The following is a 16,698-nucleotide window of genomic DNA, read 5'->3' as shown; positions in this document are numbered from 1 at the left end:
TGAAGCTTTCATTCCAGAGTCTGTCACTGTGGGTTTATTACATCATTCCAGGTTTGTTTTGTGATGGAAAAAAAAGGAAGAAGACTTAGGAGGCACTCTGGTCTATAGTCAGGGAACAGCTGTTTTTAAAACAAAGTTGCATTAAATTTTGTCCTCCTATCTCCTTACATACAGTAGGATCAACACAGGCACTAGCCTGTGATTTGCACTGCCTCTCCACCCAATTCTAGCCAAGAGGCCCTTTGAAATTGGAAGAGTTGCTTAAAACTCACGCTGAGTAGACATGAAGGGGAAGGAGTATCTCAAACCCCTAAAAAGCAGAATAATCTGGGCAAGTACCAGATTTATACAATACAAACCTTAATAGAAACAAAGGCCACAGGAATGCTATGGAGTAGCTATCTTGTGATATTTTCTATGAGTTTAAAGGAGAATAAAGTGAATCACCTGAAGGTGGGACTTCCCGTTTACATTTTCAGTTTTAAAGTAATAGAAACTGATCATTCCTTTCCAGAGCCAAAACAGTATTACGAAGGCCCTATGTTGAAATATTCAGCTTGTACAGAGTAACTCCTATAAACAGCACATTCCCTACAAATAACTACTTTATTAATAGCCCCACATCGAATCTACTAAAGAGTGTCTGAAATGATTATCTTGAATTGCTCTTAATATTAAAACAAAATTCTTACGTAAGCTAATTCAGACACACAAACTTAAAAACCTGCTTCTGATTTAACAGTTTTTACTGATGGAGGGAAAAGAACCTGTGAGACGACCCACTCCATTTGCTACATAGCTCAGGTATTTTTTCCTAACATTATTAAGACAGAGAAGTCAGGTCTCTCCAGCTTTAGTTAGTTCTCTTGGAGACATAAGAGTGGCCAATAGCAGTTAGTCCTGAGTCAATCCCAAGGCACTATGATGTCAAAGGTATTTCATACCTACCCCCCAAACCAAAGAAATCACATAGAGATTAATATACTCTAGAAGGAATAAACAATTCAGGTCAGCTTGTGACCACTGACCTGTCTCATGTTTACACCATAAGAAAAGCCAATATAATAGCTGTTTTCCTGAAAGCCTCTTGCTGGCAGTCACAACAGGAAGAAGCCTGTGAAAAACTCCAGGGAGCAGTCCTTTCCATTAGTCTGCAGCGCTTAAGGTTTATCACAAGGGAAAAACAATTCAGTCTTTGGCATCTCCCACTCCATCCGCATTGATGGCAAACATAGCTTCAGCTTCAGGAAGACAAGGAGAGTCATAGATTTTGCAGATTCTGGTTTCCCCTCTTCCTTTTCTCAGGTACAGTCTGAGGCAAAGACAGACCAAAGCACCAAAATTATAATTAAAAAATTCTATTCCTGATCTATTTATGGTGTATCTAAAAGGTTTTTAGACTTATATGTTTCCTAGAAGGATTTTGGGGGATCTTGCTGTATTCCTTAGGGTACTTCCCATCCAGAGAAATCCATTTCTGCTCACCCCCTGTTCCCATTGGATTTCCTATATTGAAACCTTTTTTTAAAAAAATGAGACATTATCAATTCTTCAAATGTATTCCTCCACACTTGAGCTTTTAATTCCTTTATGAACTAAAAGCAAACATTAGTTTTAACCAGAGCGTGACAATTAGGTTAAGCCAAGGCTCCTGTGTCTAATTACAGACTAGCGGCTTTAACAAGGTTTAAATGGAAATGTTATGTTCCTGTCTGTCTCACAGTTACTATGACACTGCACAGTGAAGCCTGCCTGTCCTGTCGACTTTACCTTGTTGTTGAGGCGTGAGCAATGATGTTTCCTCCAATAGGCTTCTTAGGGTCCGCGGCAAACATGGCTGCTCCATCAACCTGGGCCACCACCTGGTTGGTGATTACCACTGCTACCCCAAACTGACAGGGAGAGCATAAACGTCATTGTTTGTGGTCAGACATTCCAAGAGCCTTACTGATGCCACCCCATCCCCAAAGCAATGAATGACTAAAGTCTCTATATCTAACTGATACCTTGATGATACCAGACCCCAGTAACCTGGCCTCCTGGCAAGGCTACTAGAATTCATAGCTCCTGAAATTAGGCACTCTGTCCCTACCCCAAAACTTACCTCATCAGCAAGTCGCAAAAGCATCCGCAGAAACCTGGCCAAGTGCATCTGTCTGGCTGAAAGCTCACCTCGACCCGAATAGTCCGTTCTGTAGAGGGCGGTGGCACTGTCTACAATTAGCAGTGCATACCTACAGGGAACCCAGATTCTCTGAAGCCTGTTTCTAGAAGTCTGTGTCAGATGTTGCTCCCTTTCCCACTACCCTAACATTTTATATTTATGGCTACACTTATTTATACAACATGCATTTGAGTTATCCTATAGCAAAATTTCCAACAAGTTCAGGTGAATTATAGTTTCATATTTTAACAGTGACTTAACCTAAATCACAAAGCAAGGGTGTCAAAATAGGAACTAAAACTTGAATCTCCCCATTTCTAATTCAAGCTACTATCAAATTGGCCACAGCCTGTACAAGATCCTAGTCAAGGGCTCTGGGAAAACATGCTCAGTATCTTCTACTGCCCACATACCTGGACTCTACCATCATGGCCGATGCCTGATAAAGGAGCTGGGTCTGGTGGTCTGTGTTGAACCCTCGAGCATATGCTACATTATCCAGGACATCACTGCCAGAGAGGCCATATCTAGAAGAGAGAGCATTTTGAGGCTGCATACAAAACTAAGGCAATGAAATTACCTGAATGGGTAGGTAAGAAGTGATAGTAAGAAGGCTAAAGAATATAATTCCCTTTCTATTAGGAAGCCCAGTGCAACTACAGAGAAAGAGAGAACAGCAACTGCATTAGAGTAGATCTGGCAGGACTTCAGAATAAACCAAACCTATTCTTTGAGGACTCCTGAACTAGAGTGAGAAATTTCCAAATAGAAGGAAACAATCCATGTTCTGGAAAAACAAAGTGTAGCATGACAGATTTAGGACTGAAACAAAAACAGTGAATCACTCAAAGATCAATTAAACAAAATCATATAAACTATTGTTGTATAGGAATAAAACCTCCTAAATTAAAAAACCTAAGGACTCAAAACTGTAAGAGTCCTATACTTAAGAGAAATAAGTATACTCCATCTATTCTTCCCTTTTTCTTGCTAGTAACAAGTTATAGAATCTGTGACACAGATCTAGTAGGGTTAAATAAGTAATACCTTAATTCATCTTATATTTCAATAATGATTTTTCACTTTTGCATTAAAAAATACCTTTCTTAGAACAATTTATATTTCCTTACCTTTGTAACTGCTACCTAAGATATAAATACTCAAGACAGTTTAGACAACTTCTCATTAAATGTATCCTAATAGGATCCCATTTCTTCAAAAGTGGTTTGATTTATTCATCTATGAAGACTCAGCTAAATGCCAGTACTTTATTGCTGAATACGAAGTTTTTAACCATAATCCAAACAAAAAGAGAATCATATGTCATCACTTTAACTCAAGTAATATTTTTATATGTTACCTAAAATCATTATAGTTCAAAAGTATAATACCGACTCCCTTATGTAACAGTTCAAAAGATAGCCTGTTGAAATAAAATCTATGTGCTATAATTTCTTGAGATCCAAAAGTTTCTATGCTTAAGAGTTTATCTTTTAAGAGAAGCAATCTACTCTGTGTAAAGATTCTGATCATTACAAAAGCATACACTGTGTCAAACCTACTCTTCTGAGACTTAGCTTTAGCAGTTTTCCTCTCAGTTTTCCTACCCAAAAGAATAGAAAAACAAAAGAATGTTCTAGCCCTTGAAATAATCCTGCAATAAGCTGAGCCTCGACATCAGGAGGTGCCACTCTACCAACTGAATTTTCTACATCTTACAATGGATTCATCATATTTGGCAAACCCAGTCTTTGCACTTTCCTGGACAGTTCACCAGTTATTCTTTGCTATTATCAATACAAATGGAAGTTTAGCTAGTTTTTTTGTTTTTCTTTTTTAAAGTGGATTGATGACGATAAATTTGTTGAGTCTAGGCATGGAGACAAGAAGATGAAGCGAAGACAGTTTTACCTTAGGATCATGACCAAATGGGAATAAAAAGATAAAATTTTCTGTATTTAAATCATAACTATAAGATAGACAAAGGACCGAAGAGGCCTAAGTACTATACTAGATAAACCTTCTAGTCTTGCCTCAAGAAACATTGATACAATCTACTATCAGGAATGGAAACTACCTTCTGCTGTCAGAATACAGACATTACTAGAAAAACAAGAGTCATCCTGGCCCTTCTTTCAGCAGAGTTCATAAAGGTGATTGTGGGGATCTCTGTGCTTATATTCTTGAAGTAGTAGAGAATTTTCAATTCCTACAGCTTGGAAAAAAGCTTAGCTGGAAATAAGCAACTTCTCTTAGTTTTTCCAGAACCTCCATAAGGGTAAGAATAATCTGGAACACCTGTAAAAAAACTAAATTCCCAGACCTAAACCAAACTTTGAATTACAATGTTCATGGAAGAGTCATGGTAATTTGCATATTTAACAAATAACCTGGCACATGAAAAGATGATCAGTATCACTAATCACTAGGGAAATACAAATCAAAATCACAATGATTTTATCACCTGACACCTGTCAGAATGGCTGTTCTCCAAAAGAAAATAAGTGCTGCCAAGGATGTAGAGAAAAGTGAACCCTCATGCACTGCTGGTGGGAATATAAATTGGTACAGTCACTATGGAGAATAGTGTTTAGGTTCCTCAGGAAAGTAAATTATCATATGATCTAGTAATTTCACTGCTGGGTATATATCTAAAGAAAAAAAGACTAATTCAAAAAGATATATGCATCCCCATGTTCTGAGCATTATTCACAACAGCCAAGATAAGGAAGCAACCTAACCTGCCAACAACAGAGGAATGGATAAAGATGTGGTATATATATTCAATAGAATATTACTCAGCCATAACAAAGAATGAAATCTTGCCATTTGTAACAACATGGATAGACCTGGAGGGCATTATGCTTAGTGAAATAAGTCAGACAAAGACAAATACTGTATGTTATCACTTATATGTGGGATGTAATAAATATAACAAAACAGAAACAGACTCAAAGATATAGGGAGCAAGTAGTTACCAGTGGGGAGGGACAAAATAGGGGTAAAGGATTAAGAGGTACAAACTATTATATATATTAACAAAATAAATAAGCCACAAGGATATATTGTACAGCACAGGTAATATAGCCAATATTTTGTAAAAACTTTAAATGGAGTATAATCTATAAAAATACTGCATCAGCGTGTTATACACCTGAACTAATATAATATTGTAAATCAACTATATGTGGGACTTCCCTGGAGGTCCAGTGGTTAAGAATCCACCTTCCAATGCAGGGCACACAAGTTCAATCCCTGGTTGAAGAACTAAGATCCCACATGCTGCAGGGCTACTGAACCCCTGTGCCACAACCAAGACCAGATGCAGGGACTTCTGGTGGTCCAGTGGCTAAGACTCTGATCTCTCAATGTGTGGGCTTGGGTCTGATCTCTGGTCAGGGGACTAAATCCCACATGCTGCAACTAAGACCTGGCACAGCCAAATAATGAAATATTTTAAAAATAATAATAAATAAAAAGCAAAAAAGACCAGATGCAACCAAATATTAAAAAATCAACTATATATCAAGTATTCTATACACATATAAAAACTTATATAGTGCTGTATGTCAATTATATCTCAATAAAACTGGAAGAAAAAAATGGGAATTTTCATAGTAAAAACAAAAAACCTCAGGTGATTAACATGTAAGATTGAAAAACTCGGCTGTATTGCCTCAAGGGAGTTCTGTCCTTCTCTCTTTCATAGTATTTTAAATACATTCCAAAAAGGTAGGGACACTCTAGCAAGCAATTGTGGCCATGGTTCTCCAGCTTCAGCAAGCATCCCAATCACCTGGGGAGCTTGTCACACCACTGCTGGACCCTATCCTCAGAGTCTCTTGATCGTCTCTATTTCCGTAGATCTGTAGTGTAATCAGAGGATCTGCATTTCAATTTTCCAGGTGATGCTAATGAAGTTATAGGGAGGACTAGAGTCTTAGAAACCTCTGAGCTAGTCACCTGGATAATATTCTTCAACAGAGCATGGCAAAAATTTATCAATAAGAGTTGTTCTCTTGTGGAAGGAAATTAGGTATTAATTATCTTAGGAGGCCCTGTCCTTAACTTTCTCAGATATATAAATTTAAATGCAATATACTTAAGTATAAACTCAATTATAAAAATGTTCCTGATAGAAGTGATTAAAATGAATTAAATTTCTAAACATTTTTCTTTTAGTTGACAAAGCAGCCATAAACATGGCTCTAGTAAATATTAGTTCATTAACAAACATCGAATGCTCTGTTCCAGGGCTTGGGCATACAGTGAATGGTCAAAGTCCCAGTCCTCATAACATTCTATTATCTCATATATCCTATCTGAACACTCATTTATATTACTGGACAAAATCTTAGTGACTTAATCCAAAAGAACTCTTCAACTAATAAAATAGCATACTTTTCTGTAGAACACCAAAATCAACTTTGGGAAGGAATCTACATTTCAATATATTAATCTCTAGTAAACTAAAATCAGGTTGCAAGAAAGTAATTTTTCCTGACAGGGATTTTGTAAGAAGAAGCAAAGGGCTACAATTATTGTTCCAACCTAATTTTATGCCTCAGTGGTGTACATCTGATGACTTGGACTCCTCCAATTGTAAAATGGGAAAGAGAATTCTGTTACAATTATAAAACTAGAGAATTCTCCTTAACTTAGCATGGCAGGTTCCAATGTGAGTCTAACATCTCAACATGCAATTAAATTCCATTTAATCACTAAGTTTCAGTAAAATGTGTGGTAGGGATCAAATTATCATATTTGACCCTTGACAAGGGAAAATTAAGGAAAACAATTTTGAAAGTTTATTTGAAAGTTCTATTAGGGGATGTAGGAAAATTACAAATTCTTTTTTTAATTAAAGTAAATTATTACTTATTTGGCTGCACCAGGTCTTAGTTGCAGAATGTGGGATCTATTAACAGTTCCCTGACTAGGGACTGAACCCAGTCCCCCTTGCATTGGGAGTGCAGTCTTAGCTACTGGACCACTAGGGAGGTCACGAAAAAATGTACAAATTCTTTATCAGCTCTTCTGAGGTATAATTTATATATCATAAAATCGATGTGCTTTAAGTATAAAATTCAGTGACTTTAATAATTCAATTTTAGAACTTTTCCATTGCTCAGAAAGATTTCTCCAATCTATCTGCAGTTACTTTCTGTTCCTACTGCCTGCCCCAGGCAACCATGAGTCTACAGTCTCTACAGATTTTCCTTCTGGAAATTTCATATAAATGGAATTATATTTGGTCTTTTCTGTTTAGCTTCTGTCATTTAGCATGTTGTTGGGCTTTATCCATGTTATAACATGTATCATTACTTCATTCCTTTTAGCTATTTAATAGTATTCCATTGTATGGATAAACCACCTTTTATCTATTCATTCATTAGTGGATGGACAATTGGGTTGTTTCTATGTTTTGGCTATTTAATAATACTTATAAACATCCACAAACAAGTCTCTGTGTGGACGTTTACATACCTCTTGGGTACATAACCAGAATGTAATTGCTGGGTTATATGGCAAGTTTATGTTTAAATGTCACACAGTTTTTATTGTCAACTCTCAATTCTATTCCATTGATCCATATGTCTATCCGTATGGCAGCACCACACTGTCTTGATTACTATTATTTATAGTAAGTTTTAAAATTGGGAAAACTGAGACCTCCAATTTTGTTCTTTTTTTTCTCCTCCAAGAATGTTTTGGCTTTTCTGATATTTGGCTTTTCTTGATATTTCCATATTAATTTTATAATCAGCCTGTCAATATCTGGAAAAAAGGTTGGTGGAATTTCAATGGGCACTGTATTGAATTTGTAGGTCAATTTGAGGGATCATTACCATTTTAATAATATCACATCTTCCAATCCATGAATGTGACATGTTTCTCTATGTAGATCTTCTTCAGTTTCTTTCAGCAATGTTAGCTATCAGTGTACAAGTCTTGGACTTCTGTTAAATTTATTACTATTTCATTCTTTGTGATACTACTGTAAATGGAATTATTTTCTTAATTTTTGAATTATTCATTGCTAGTATATAGAAATACAATGGATTTTTGCATATTGAGATTGCATCCTTTCAACTAATTTAGTTCTAGTAGTTTTTTGTGTATGTAGCTTCTTAATACCCACTCCATTACTCTTGCCTGGAGAATCCCATGGACAGAGGAGCCTGGTAGGCTACAGTCCATGGAGTCGCTAAGAGTTGGACATGACTGAGCGACTTCACTTTCATTTTTCACTTTCATGCACTGGAGAAGGAAATGGCACCCCACTCCAGTATTCTTGCCTGCAGAATCCCAGGGACAGAGGAGCCTGCTGGGCTGCTGTCTATGGGGTCACACACAGTCGGACACAACTGACGTGACTTAGTAGCAGCAGCAGCAGCTTCTTAACGATTTTCTACACATAGGATCATGTCATTGATTAATGAAGATAGTTTATATTTTCTATTCCAATCTGGATGCTTTTTATTTCATTTTCTTGCCTGACTGCACTGGCTGGAACCTTTAGTACAATGGGAAATATAAGTGGTGAGTGTGGAGATCCTTGCCTTATTCCCAATCTTAAGGAGAAAACATTCAGATTTTCACTATTAAAATGCCAGCTGTAGGTTTTGGTAGATGCTCTTTATCAGGGCATCTGATAAATGCTCTATCCATTACTGAGAGTGAGGTATTAGTCCCCAGTAATTATGCATGTATTTGGGGGCTCTATTAAGTGCATATATATTTGTTATATTGTCTGGCTGAACTGACCTTTTAGTTATAAGATGATCCTCTTTGCCTCAATTAATGCTTTTTTTGGTCTTAAAGTCTGTTTTGTCTGGTATTGGTATAGCTACTCCAGCCCTCTATGGTTACTATTTGCAAGCAATATCTTTTTCCATCTTTTTAGTTTCAGTCTATTTGTGTCTTTGAATCTAAACTGGTTCTCTGGAAGGCAGCATATAGTTGACCTTGTTTTTTATCCAGTTTGACAGGAACTCACAGGTTTTTGACTAAAGAAGTGTGTTTTTTTTCTAAGGAAGGTTATTCTTTTGAAACACACAAACAACTCTGGGATATGGAGCAATAAGAGAGAGGAAAAGACACTCTTCAGCCAGACTAACCCTGGCAATCACTACAGTGACAGATGGAGCCATATTTCTCTTGTCTGATCCAGTAACCTACCTCTCAGCCACTGCTAGCAGCCGTTCTGGCCTAAAGGTACCTTCGGTGTCAATGTACATGGCCTTTCCTTCACCTCCACCTCGGTCAATGGGAAGCTAGAGAGAAAAAGAACAGTAGAAATGACACTGTACCTCATATAACTGAACAACTTCCTCCTGATGGACCTATAATTGCTTCCACTCCCAGTAAAGCAAAACAAAAAATACTTTAAAGTGACAATAAGATCTAGGGAGGAGACACTCACTTCTGAGAGAAGTACATCTAGTAATAGGTATAGAGTTAATTGTGAGGCTAGAGTTTGGACAGAGTTGAAGAGTGCTTGGAAATATATACCAAAGTAGGTGATAAAATTCCTTTTTTTAAACACATACACTTCTTCCAATTAAAAAAAAGCTTCTATCATTGTATACCAGCAAAAGAATGATCAAGTCTCTCAAGGCAATTTGGAAGATCATTTACTTAGCTTTAATAAGCAAGAGACTCTGATCCAATACCCAATTCATTTTATCATATCCAGACCACACTTAAATGAGCAGAGCTCATATTTACCAAGCAGAGTTCATTCCTTTGGGTTGCTGAAGGAGACTGGCAAATACCCCAGGGATATCCCTAGCACATTTAATAGGTGTTTGCTCCAATAATACACATAAGATATTGAAAATAAACAAATGTAGAAAAGGAAAAATAATCAGAGTTTAAAAAAAAAGAAAGAAAATGGAGAGGAGTGCCAGGAAAACTGTCTCATGAGCTGTTCAAGGAAATCCGTTTTAGACTACCTATCCCATACCAGATACTAAGTTCTACAAATTTTAAGTGAATGTTGCTAAATGTTAGTTTCCACCCCTGAAATCTACTTTGGAACCTTTAAATTCTGAGGAAAATCCCTTACAACGGTTTACATTAAGTGCCTGGTAGTGCCAAAATTCTGTCTTTTCCTATTTCTGAGAAAAAGGATTTTTTTTCAAAATTACAAAAGTACTACATGCTTGTATTAAAAATTCAAGCAATACAGAAATAAGTAGAGTGAATAAAAAAAAAAAAGGAAAATTTCTTCTTTAAAAACTCCCATCTCCCAGGAGTCATCTCCCAGATCATTTTCTGTGCATTTTCATACAAATACTTTTTATATATGTGATTCTGCCACTTGCTATGTGACCCTGAGAATATTTATTCTCAGTTTTTACATTTTATGTAAAATGTAATAAAACCTACCTATGGCACTATTTTGAAGATTAGATAATTCATGCTAAGTGTTTAGCACAGTGCCTCACATATAGAAGGCATCTGGAAGACTCAAGCTATCCTCCACCTCTAGGGCACTGACTTTGGCATATACTCACAGAAGGCTTCGTTAATTTGGAAAGGGGAAAATGATTATGTTGTCATTTGGTAGGTTGGCAGATAAAATTTTTCAAACCATAGGAATTCGTGCAAAGAACAAAGGATATATATATACAACAGAAGAATGTCTTCAGAAAGCAGAAACTGCCTCGGTTTTTGGGGAGGAGAAAATCTTGACATTCAGGGGGCTAAGTCCACAGGAATTAAAATGAATGAGGTTCTCCCTTCTCTCACTTTCTTGCATCTTTAGTACTAGCATGGAGTTCTTTTCCAGCTATATAGACCTCCTTGGGCAGAAGGGAGGCCATGAATGTCTGGCAGACTGGCAGACTGACAGCAGATATGGACACGGTCCCAGCAGAGAAGTGGACTGCTGGCCCAGTCACAGGGGGAAAAATTATGTGCTGTACACCCCTGCTCATTTTGTCTCCTCCACCTCACCCTTTCAGTGTCACCTCAGCCATCTCGTGTTGCTGGGCTGACCACCAAGGTAGCTATTTGCAATAACTGCTTAGTACCATAAGCAGAGACATCACTTTGCCGACAGAGGTTCATATAGTCAAAGCTATGGTTTTTCCATTAGTCATGTATGGATGTGAGAGTGGGACCATAAAGAAGGCTCAGTGCTGAAGAACTGATGCTTTTGAACTGTGGTGCTGGAGAAGACTTTTGAGAGTCCCTTGGACAGCAAGGAGATCAAACCAGTCAATCCTAAAGGAAATCAACCCTGAATATTCATTGGAAGGACTGATGCTGAAGCTCCAATACTTTGGCCACATGATGCCAAGAGCTGACTCACTGGAAAAGACCCTGATGCTGGGAGAGACTGAGGGCAAGAGAAGGGGGTGACAGAGGATGAGATGGTTGGATGGCATCACTGACTCAATGAACATAAGTTTGAGCAAACTCACAGAAATAGTGAAGGACAGAGAAGGCTGGCGTGCTGCAGTTCATGAGGTTACAAAGAGTCAGACATGACTTAGTGACTGAACAACCACAAGAACAATAATTTAACTCTTATTTCGTAATGATGCAAGTTGTTTCGAACTTTCACCATTTTATAATGCTATGGTGTAAATTCTTTCTACATATATTCTTGATTGTATGCAAAAAGTTTTGTAAGACACATTTTCTGTCAAGGGCATGTGCATTTAAAATTGGTACTTAATACTGTCCTTTCAGGATTTTAAAATTATTCTAGTACTGTGAACAAACACAGGCTCTTCATTTTTATAACCTAAGTATGACTCTTAACTTTATATAACTTCACTATTAGACAGATCTGATACATAACAGGGTTTCACTTCATTAAGTCAAGAAAATCTGAACAAATAAGAGGTGATTTAGATTTAAATACTAATCTAACAGCCTCTCTATACCTCTGGTTCCAGCTCTTAGGGTAGTGACATGTAATCCTTTCCATTACTAATGAATTAGAACTTTTTTTCTCTGACAAAAATATCAAAGATCCAGTTATTCAGCCAACTGTGAATGCTCAGTTGTTTTTATAGAGAGGGTATGTTTTAGAATTTAGCTTCAGTTTATTGTTAACAGGCATTATCTGACTACTAATAAACATTCCCGAGATAGGAGTCTGTCTGTACAACTTAAGAGCATCAGCATGCTACGCTGAGTTGCCAATGGCAACTACAGATATTGTGTAATGTACTCTAAATATTTATTCCATGTGAATCCCTGTCAAAACAACATAGGGAAAACATTTCTATTTATAAAGGTCACATATCGTATCAGATGACCCATATCTGAGTGATATTTTAAATAGTTTTATTTCCTTTTGGCTAAAATTTTCTAATGGTGCTTGGGCAATAACTGTAGCTCCTGCAGCTTGACTGTACCACTGTTCCTCTTCTCAATGCTTCCCCTCTATCCTAAAAGTTCTTATATCCCCCTCTTTTCTCCCTGGAGTTATTTATGAGATGAATCAACATAGCTTATGTGTACTTGATACTGGAATCCTAATGTGGCTGTAAGTAGTGACATTTTGGTTGTAATGAGAAAGATCAGCAGAGTTACTGAGGAGAGAAACACAATCAAAATGACAAATGAGAAAGAAAAATGATGAGAAAAACAGGAGACCATTAAGTTGGGTCTCTTGTTATTAGATAAACTTTTATTCATGCAGAATGAAAATATTTTCCTATCTAAAATGACCACTTCAAGACAGCAGTGTTGACTAATGGACATTATCTGTAAAATGGGGGGAAAAAAAAGGAGGACAGATTTTCTTGGGTGACTTGAGAGAATCAGTCTCATAAGCCTCTGCAGATATATATGTTTCACTAAATGTGATCTCTATCCAAGACACAGAGTCCTAAAAAAAATCCATATTTTTTAATGGCACATAGCATCTTTATAACATAGCACTACAGTGATGTAACAAACATTATTATAAAGTGCTCTTAAATACAGAATAAATTATAAAAGTTCATAATTTGTTTCATAAGGGAAAATACACAAAAGAGAACAATTTATATTTGATGTTAAAATTTATAAGTTCCAAGAATGAATGTTATTTTGTTGAGAGGATAAGAACTCACACTGGATGTTAAGATACCACGAAGTTCCCTCTGTCATACTGACTGAAGAAGGCATATTTCCTTTCAGTTATTCTCTAACTCCATGGGTAAGTTGTGTCCTTGGGAGAAGTGAGTGTAATCTATCTAGACAGTTTCCAACTTAACTATGGCTTGATTTACAATCCTTCGACTTTACCATGGTGTGAAAGTGATACGAGTTTAGTACAAACCAAAAATCTGAATTTCAGTCTTTTCCCAGGTGAGTCATTTGCTGTACGATACTTTCATGGTACTGGGCAACCACACTGTGCTGCCAGTCAGCCACTTGAGCTGGGGAGTAAACAGCTGGTACACTTACAAACATTCTGATTCTCACTTTCAGTATAGTATTCAATAAACTACATATGAGAAATTCAACACTTTATTACAATACAGGCTTTGTGTTAGATGATTTTGCCCAACTGCAGGCTAATGTAAGTGTTCTGAGCATGTTTAAGGTAAGCTGAGCTAAGCTATGATGTTCAGTAGGCTAGGTGCATTAAATGCATATTTGACCTGTGAAACTACCGCACAATTGCACTCATCTCACACACTAGCAAAGTAATGTTCAAAATTTTCCAAGCCAGGCTTCAACAGTACATGAACTGTGAACTTCCAGATGTTCAAGCTGGATTTAGAAAAGGCACAGGAACCAGTGATCAAATTGCCAACATCTGTTGGATCATCAAAAAAACAAGAGAGTTCCAGAAAAACATCTACTTCTGCTTTATTGATTACACCAAAGCCTTTGACTGTGTGGATTACAACAAACTGTGGAAAATTCTTCAAGAGATGAGAATACTAGACCACCTCACCTGCCTCCTGAGAAACCTGTATGCAGGTCAAGAAGCAACAGTTAGAACTGGACATGGAACAAAAGACTGGTTCCAAATCGGGAAAAGAGTACGTCAAGGCTGTATATTGTCACCCTGTTTATTTAACTTATGTGCAGAATACATCATGAGAAATGCTGGGCTGGATGAAGCACAAGCTGGAATCAAGATTACCGGGAGAAATATCAATAACCTCAGATATGCAGATGATACCACCCTTATAGCAGGAAGTGAAGAAGAACTAAGAGAACTTTCACTCTTGATGAAAGTGAAAGAGGAGAGTGAAAAGGCTGGCTTAAAACTCAACATTCAGAAAACTAAGATCATGGCATCTGGTCCCATCACTTCATAGCAAACAGGTGGGGAAACAGCGGAAACAGCGGCAGACTTTATTTTTGGGGGGCTCCAAAATCACTGTAGATGGTGACTGCAGCCATGAAATTAAAAGATGCTTGTTCCTTGGAATAAAAGTTATGACCAACCTAGACAGCATATTAAAAAGCAGAGACATTACTTTGCCAACAAAAGTCTGTCTAGTCAAAGCTATGGTTTTTCTAGTAGTTGGACTATAAAGAAAGCTGAGTGCCGAAGAATTGATGCTTTTGAACTGTGGTGTTGGAGAAGACTCTTGAGAGTCCCTTGGACTGCAAGGAGATCCAACCAGTCCATCCTAAAGGAAATCGACCCTGAATATTCATTGGAAGGACTGATGCTGAAGCTGAAACTCTAATACTTTGGCCACCTAATGCGAAGAACTGACTCCTTGAAAAAGACCCTGATGCTGGGAAAGACTGAAGGCAGGAGGAGAAGAGGACAGAGGATGAGATGACTGGATGGCATCACCAACTCGATGGACACAAGTTTGAGTAAGCTCTGGGAGTTGGTGATGGACAGGGAAGCCTGGCATGCTGCAGTCCCTGGGGCGCAAAGAGTCAGACACGACTGAGCTGACATGTGAAACTTTCAACTTCTGATGGGTTTATCAGGATGTGATATCAGGGTTTATCAGGGTTTACCCCATGATGTGTCAAGGAAGATCTGTAATGCCATTTGGTTCAAAATACCTAAAACTATAATAAAACCTCAAAAGATTAAAACAAGAGTTGGCCCATGGGAATGGGTCAGGTTCCAGAGTACTTTGTGGGCCAGCCAGTCACTGCTTTGAGGGTAAGCAGCCCGCCCTTGAGGCGAGGAAAAATTGGGACCCTCCTGAAAGAGGAAAAAGTGCTCTTCAAAACAGGGCTTGGAGGTGGGAAACAGTGAAAAGTTTACTCTTCTATTTTTCTCTCTCTCACAGATCTTTTATTTTCAGAAATCCAGTGTTACTTCTCTGTAGACAACTTAGTTCCACATCTCTAAATACTGTTAGAAAATTTCACTTGGTCATCTCATCACCTCAAACCTACCACATCTAATTTTGAAACTCATCTTTCCATCAAAACTGTCTCTCTCTCCCAAATACTTTTTAGAGTTTGCCAAAGTAATATGCTGGGCTGAAGGGTATTTTTATTGTCAATCATTAAGCACTATACTTTATATCTTCTGTCTATATTCCTTCAGTGTCATTATTTTAGTGTAGTCCTGACCAGCTAGTGCTTATAATAATTATACCTCAGCTATCCTTAGCTCTTGCCTCTCTTTTCAGTTCATTAAATTGCTACCAGAATATTTCTGAAAAGTTGCTCATGCTTCTCTTCCATTGAAAAATGCTGAATGATCCCCACTCTCTATAGAATCAAGTCTATACTTCTTATACTTTGGTCAAGACCTTGTAAAATTTGTAGTTTTTGTTATACATTGATATGAATTAGCCATGGATTTACATGTATTCCCCATCCCAGTCCCCCCTCCCACCTCCCTCTCCACCCGATCCCTCTGGGTCTTCCCAGTGCACCAGGCCCGAGCACTTGTCTCATGTACCCAACCTGAGCTGGTTATCCGTTTCACCCTAGATAATACACATGTTTCAATGCTGTTCTCCTGAAACATCCCACCCTTGCCTTCTCCCAGAGTCCACAAGTCTGTTCCATACATCTGAGTCTCTTTTTCTGTTTTGCATATAGGGTTATCGTTACCATCTTTCTAAAGTCCATATATATGTGTTAGTATACTGTAATGGTCTTTATCTTTCTGGCTTACTTCGCTCTGTATAATGGGCTCCAGTTTCATCCATCTCATTAGAAGTGATTCAAATGAATTCTTTTTAATGGCTGAGTAATATTCCATGGTGGTAAAATGGTCTTGATGTGTCCTTCTCAAAGGTCTGTCTGTCTCCTACAATTTGTCCAAAGGTAAATGGGCTTATTTTGTCTTATGTTATGGTCCCCTGCTCTGTTCATACCATTCCCTATAGTTAAATGCTTTTTAGTTTATTTACCTGGTCAAATTTAGCATTCTTCAAGATCCTGGTCTAATCTCTTTTTTCCATAAAGTATTCAATGATTACTCTAGTGTGATGGAATCCTGTTTCTTCCTTAAATACTTATGCTACTTCCCCTGTATTTTTAATTTTACAATATATCAGGTATGCCTTAGGACATCTAATTCAATCATCTCCATTCATTCAAGTATTTACTGAGCACTGACTTAGGCACTAGCAGTA

The 16,698-nt window shown here is 37.5% G+C and overlaps 1 protein-coding gene across 3 annotated transcripts in view; it reads right to left on the bottom strand.

Moving 5' to 3' along the window:
* Positions 1-19: 19 nt before the first annotated feature.
* RAD51 (RAD51 recombinase) overlaps positions 20-16,698 on the bottom strand; it is a 33,865-nt gene continuing 17,186 nt past the window's right edge. For all 3 annotated transcript variants that reach the window (XM_070469020.1, XM_070469018.1, XM_070469019.1), the window contains 5 exons: positions 9,347-9,441; positions 2,578-2,691; positions 2,105-2,234; positions 1,771-1,892; positions 20-1,312 (listed from right to left, as the gene is read on the bottom strand). In XM_070469020.1, the coding sequence (XP_070325121.1) occupies positions 1,189-1,312; positions 1,771-1,892; positions 2,105-2,234; positions 2,578-2,691; positions 9,347-9,441 (585 nt within the window). In that variant the 3' untranslated portion in view covers positions 20-1,188. The remainder of the gene's footprint in view (positions 1,313-1,770; positions 1,893-2,104; positions 2,235-2,577; positions 2,692-9,346; positions 9,442-16,698) is intronic.

The sequence above is a fragment of the Odocoileus virginianus genome, chromosome 6 (genome assembly GCF_023699985.2).
Source record: "Odocoileus virginianus isolate 20LAN1187 ecotype Illinois chromosome 6, Ovbor_1.2, whole genome shotgun sequence".
In the NCBI taxonomy this organism is placed as follows: Eukaryota; Metazoa; Chordata; class Mammalia; order Artiodactyla; family Cervidae; genus Odocoileus; species Odocoileus virginianus.
This window is presented reverse-complemented; position numbering and strand designations above follow the sequence as displayed.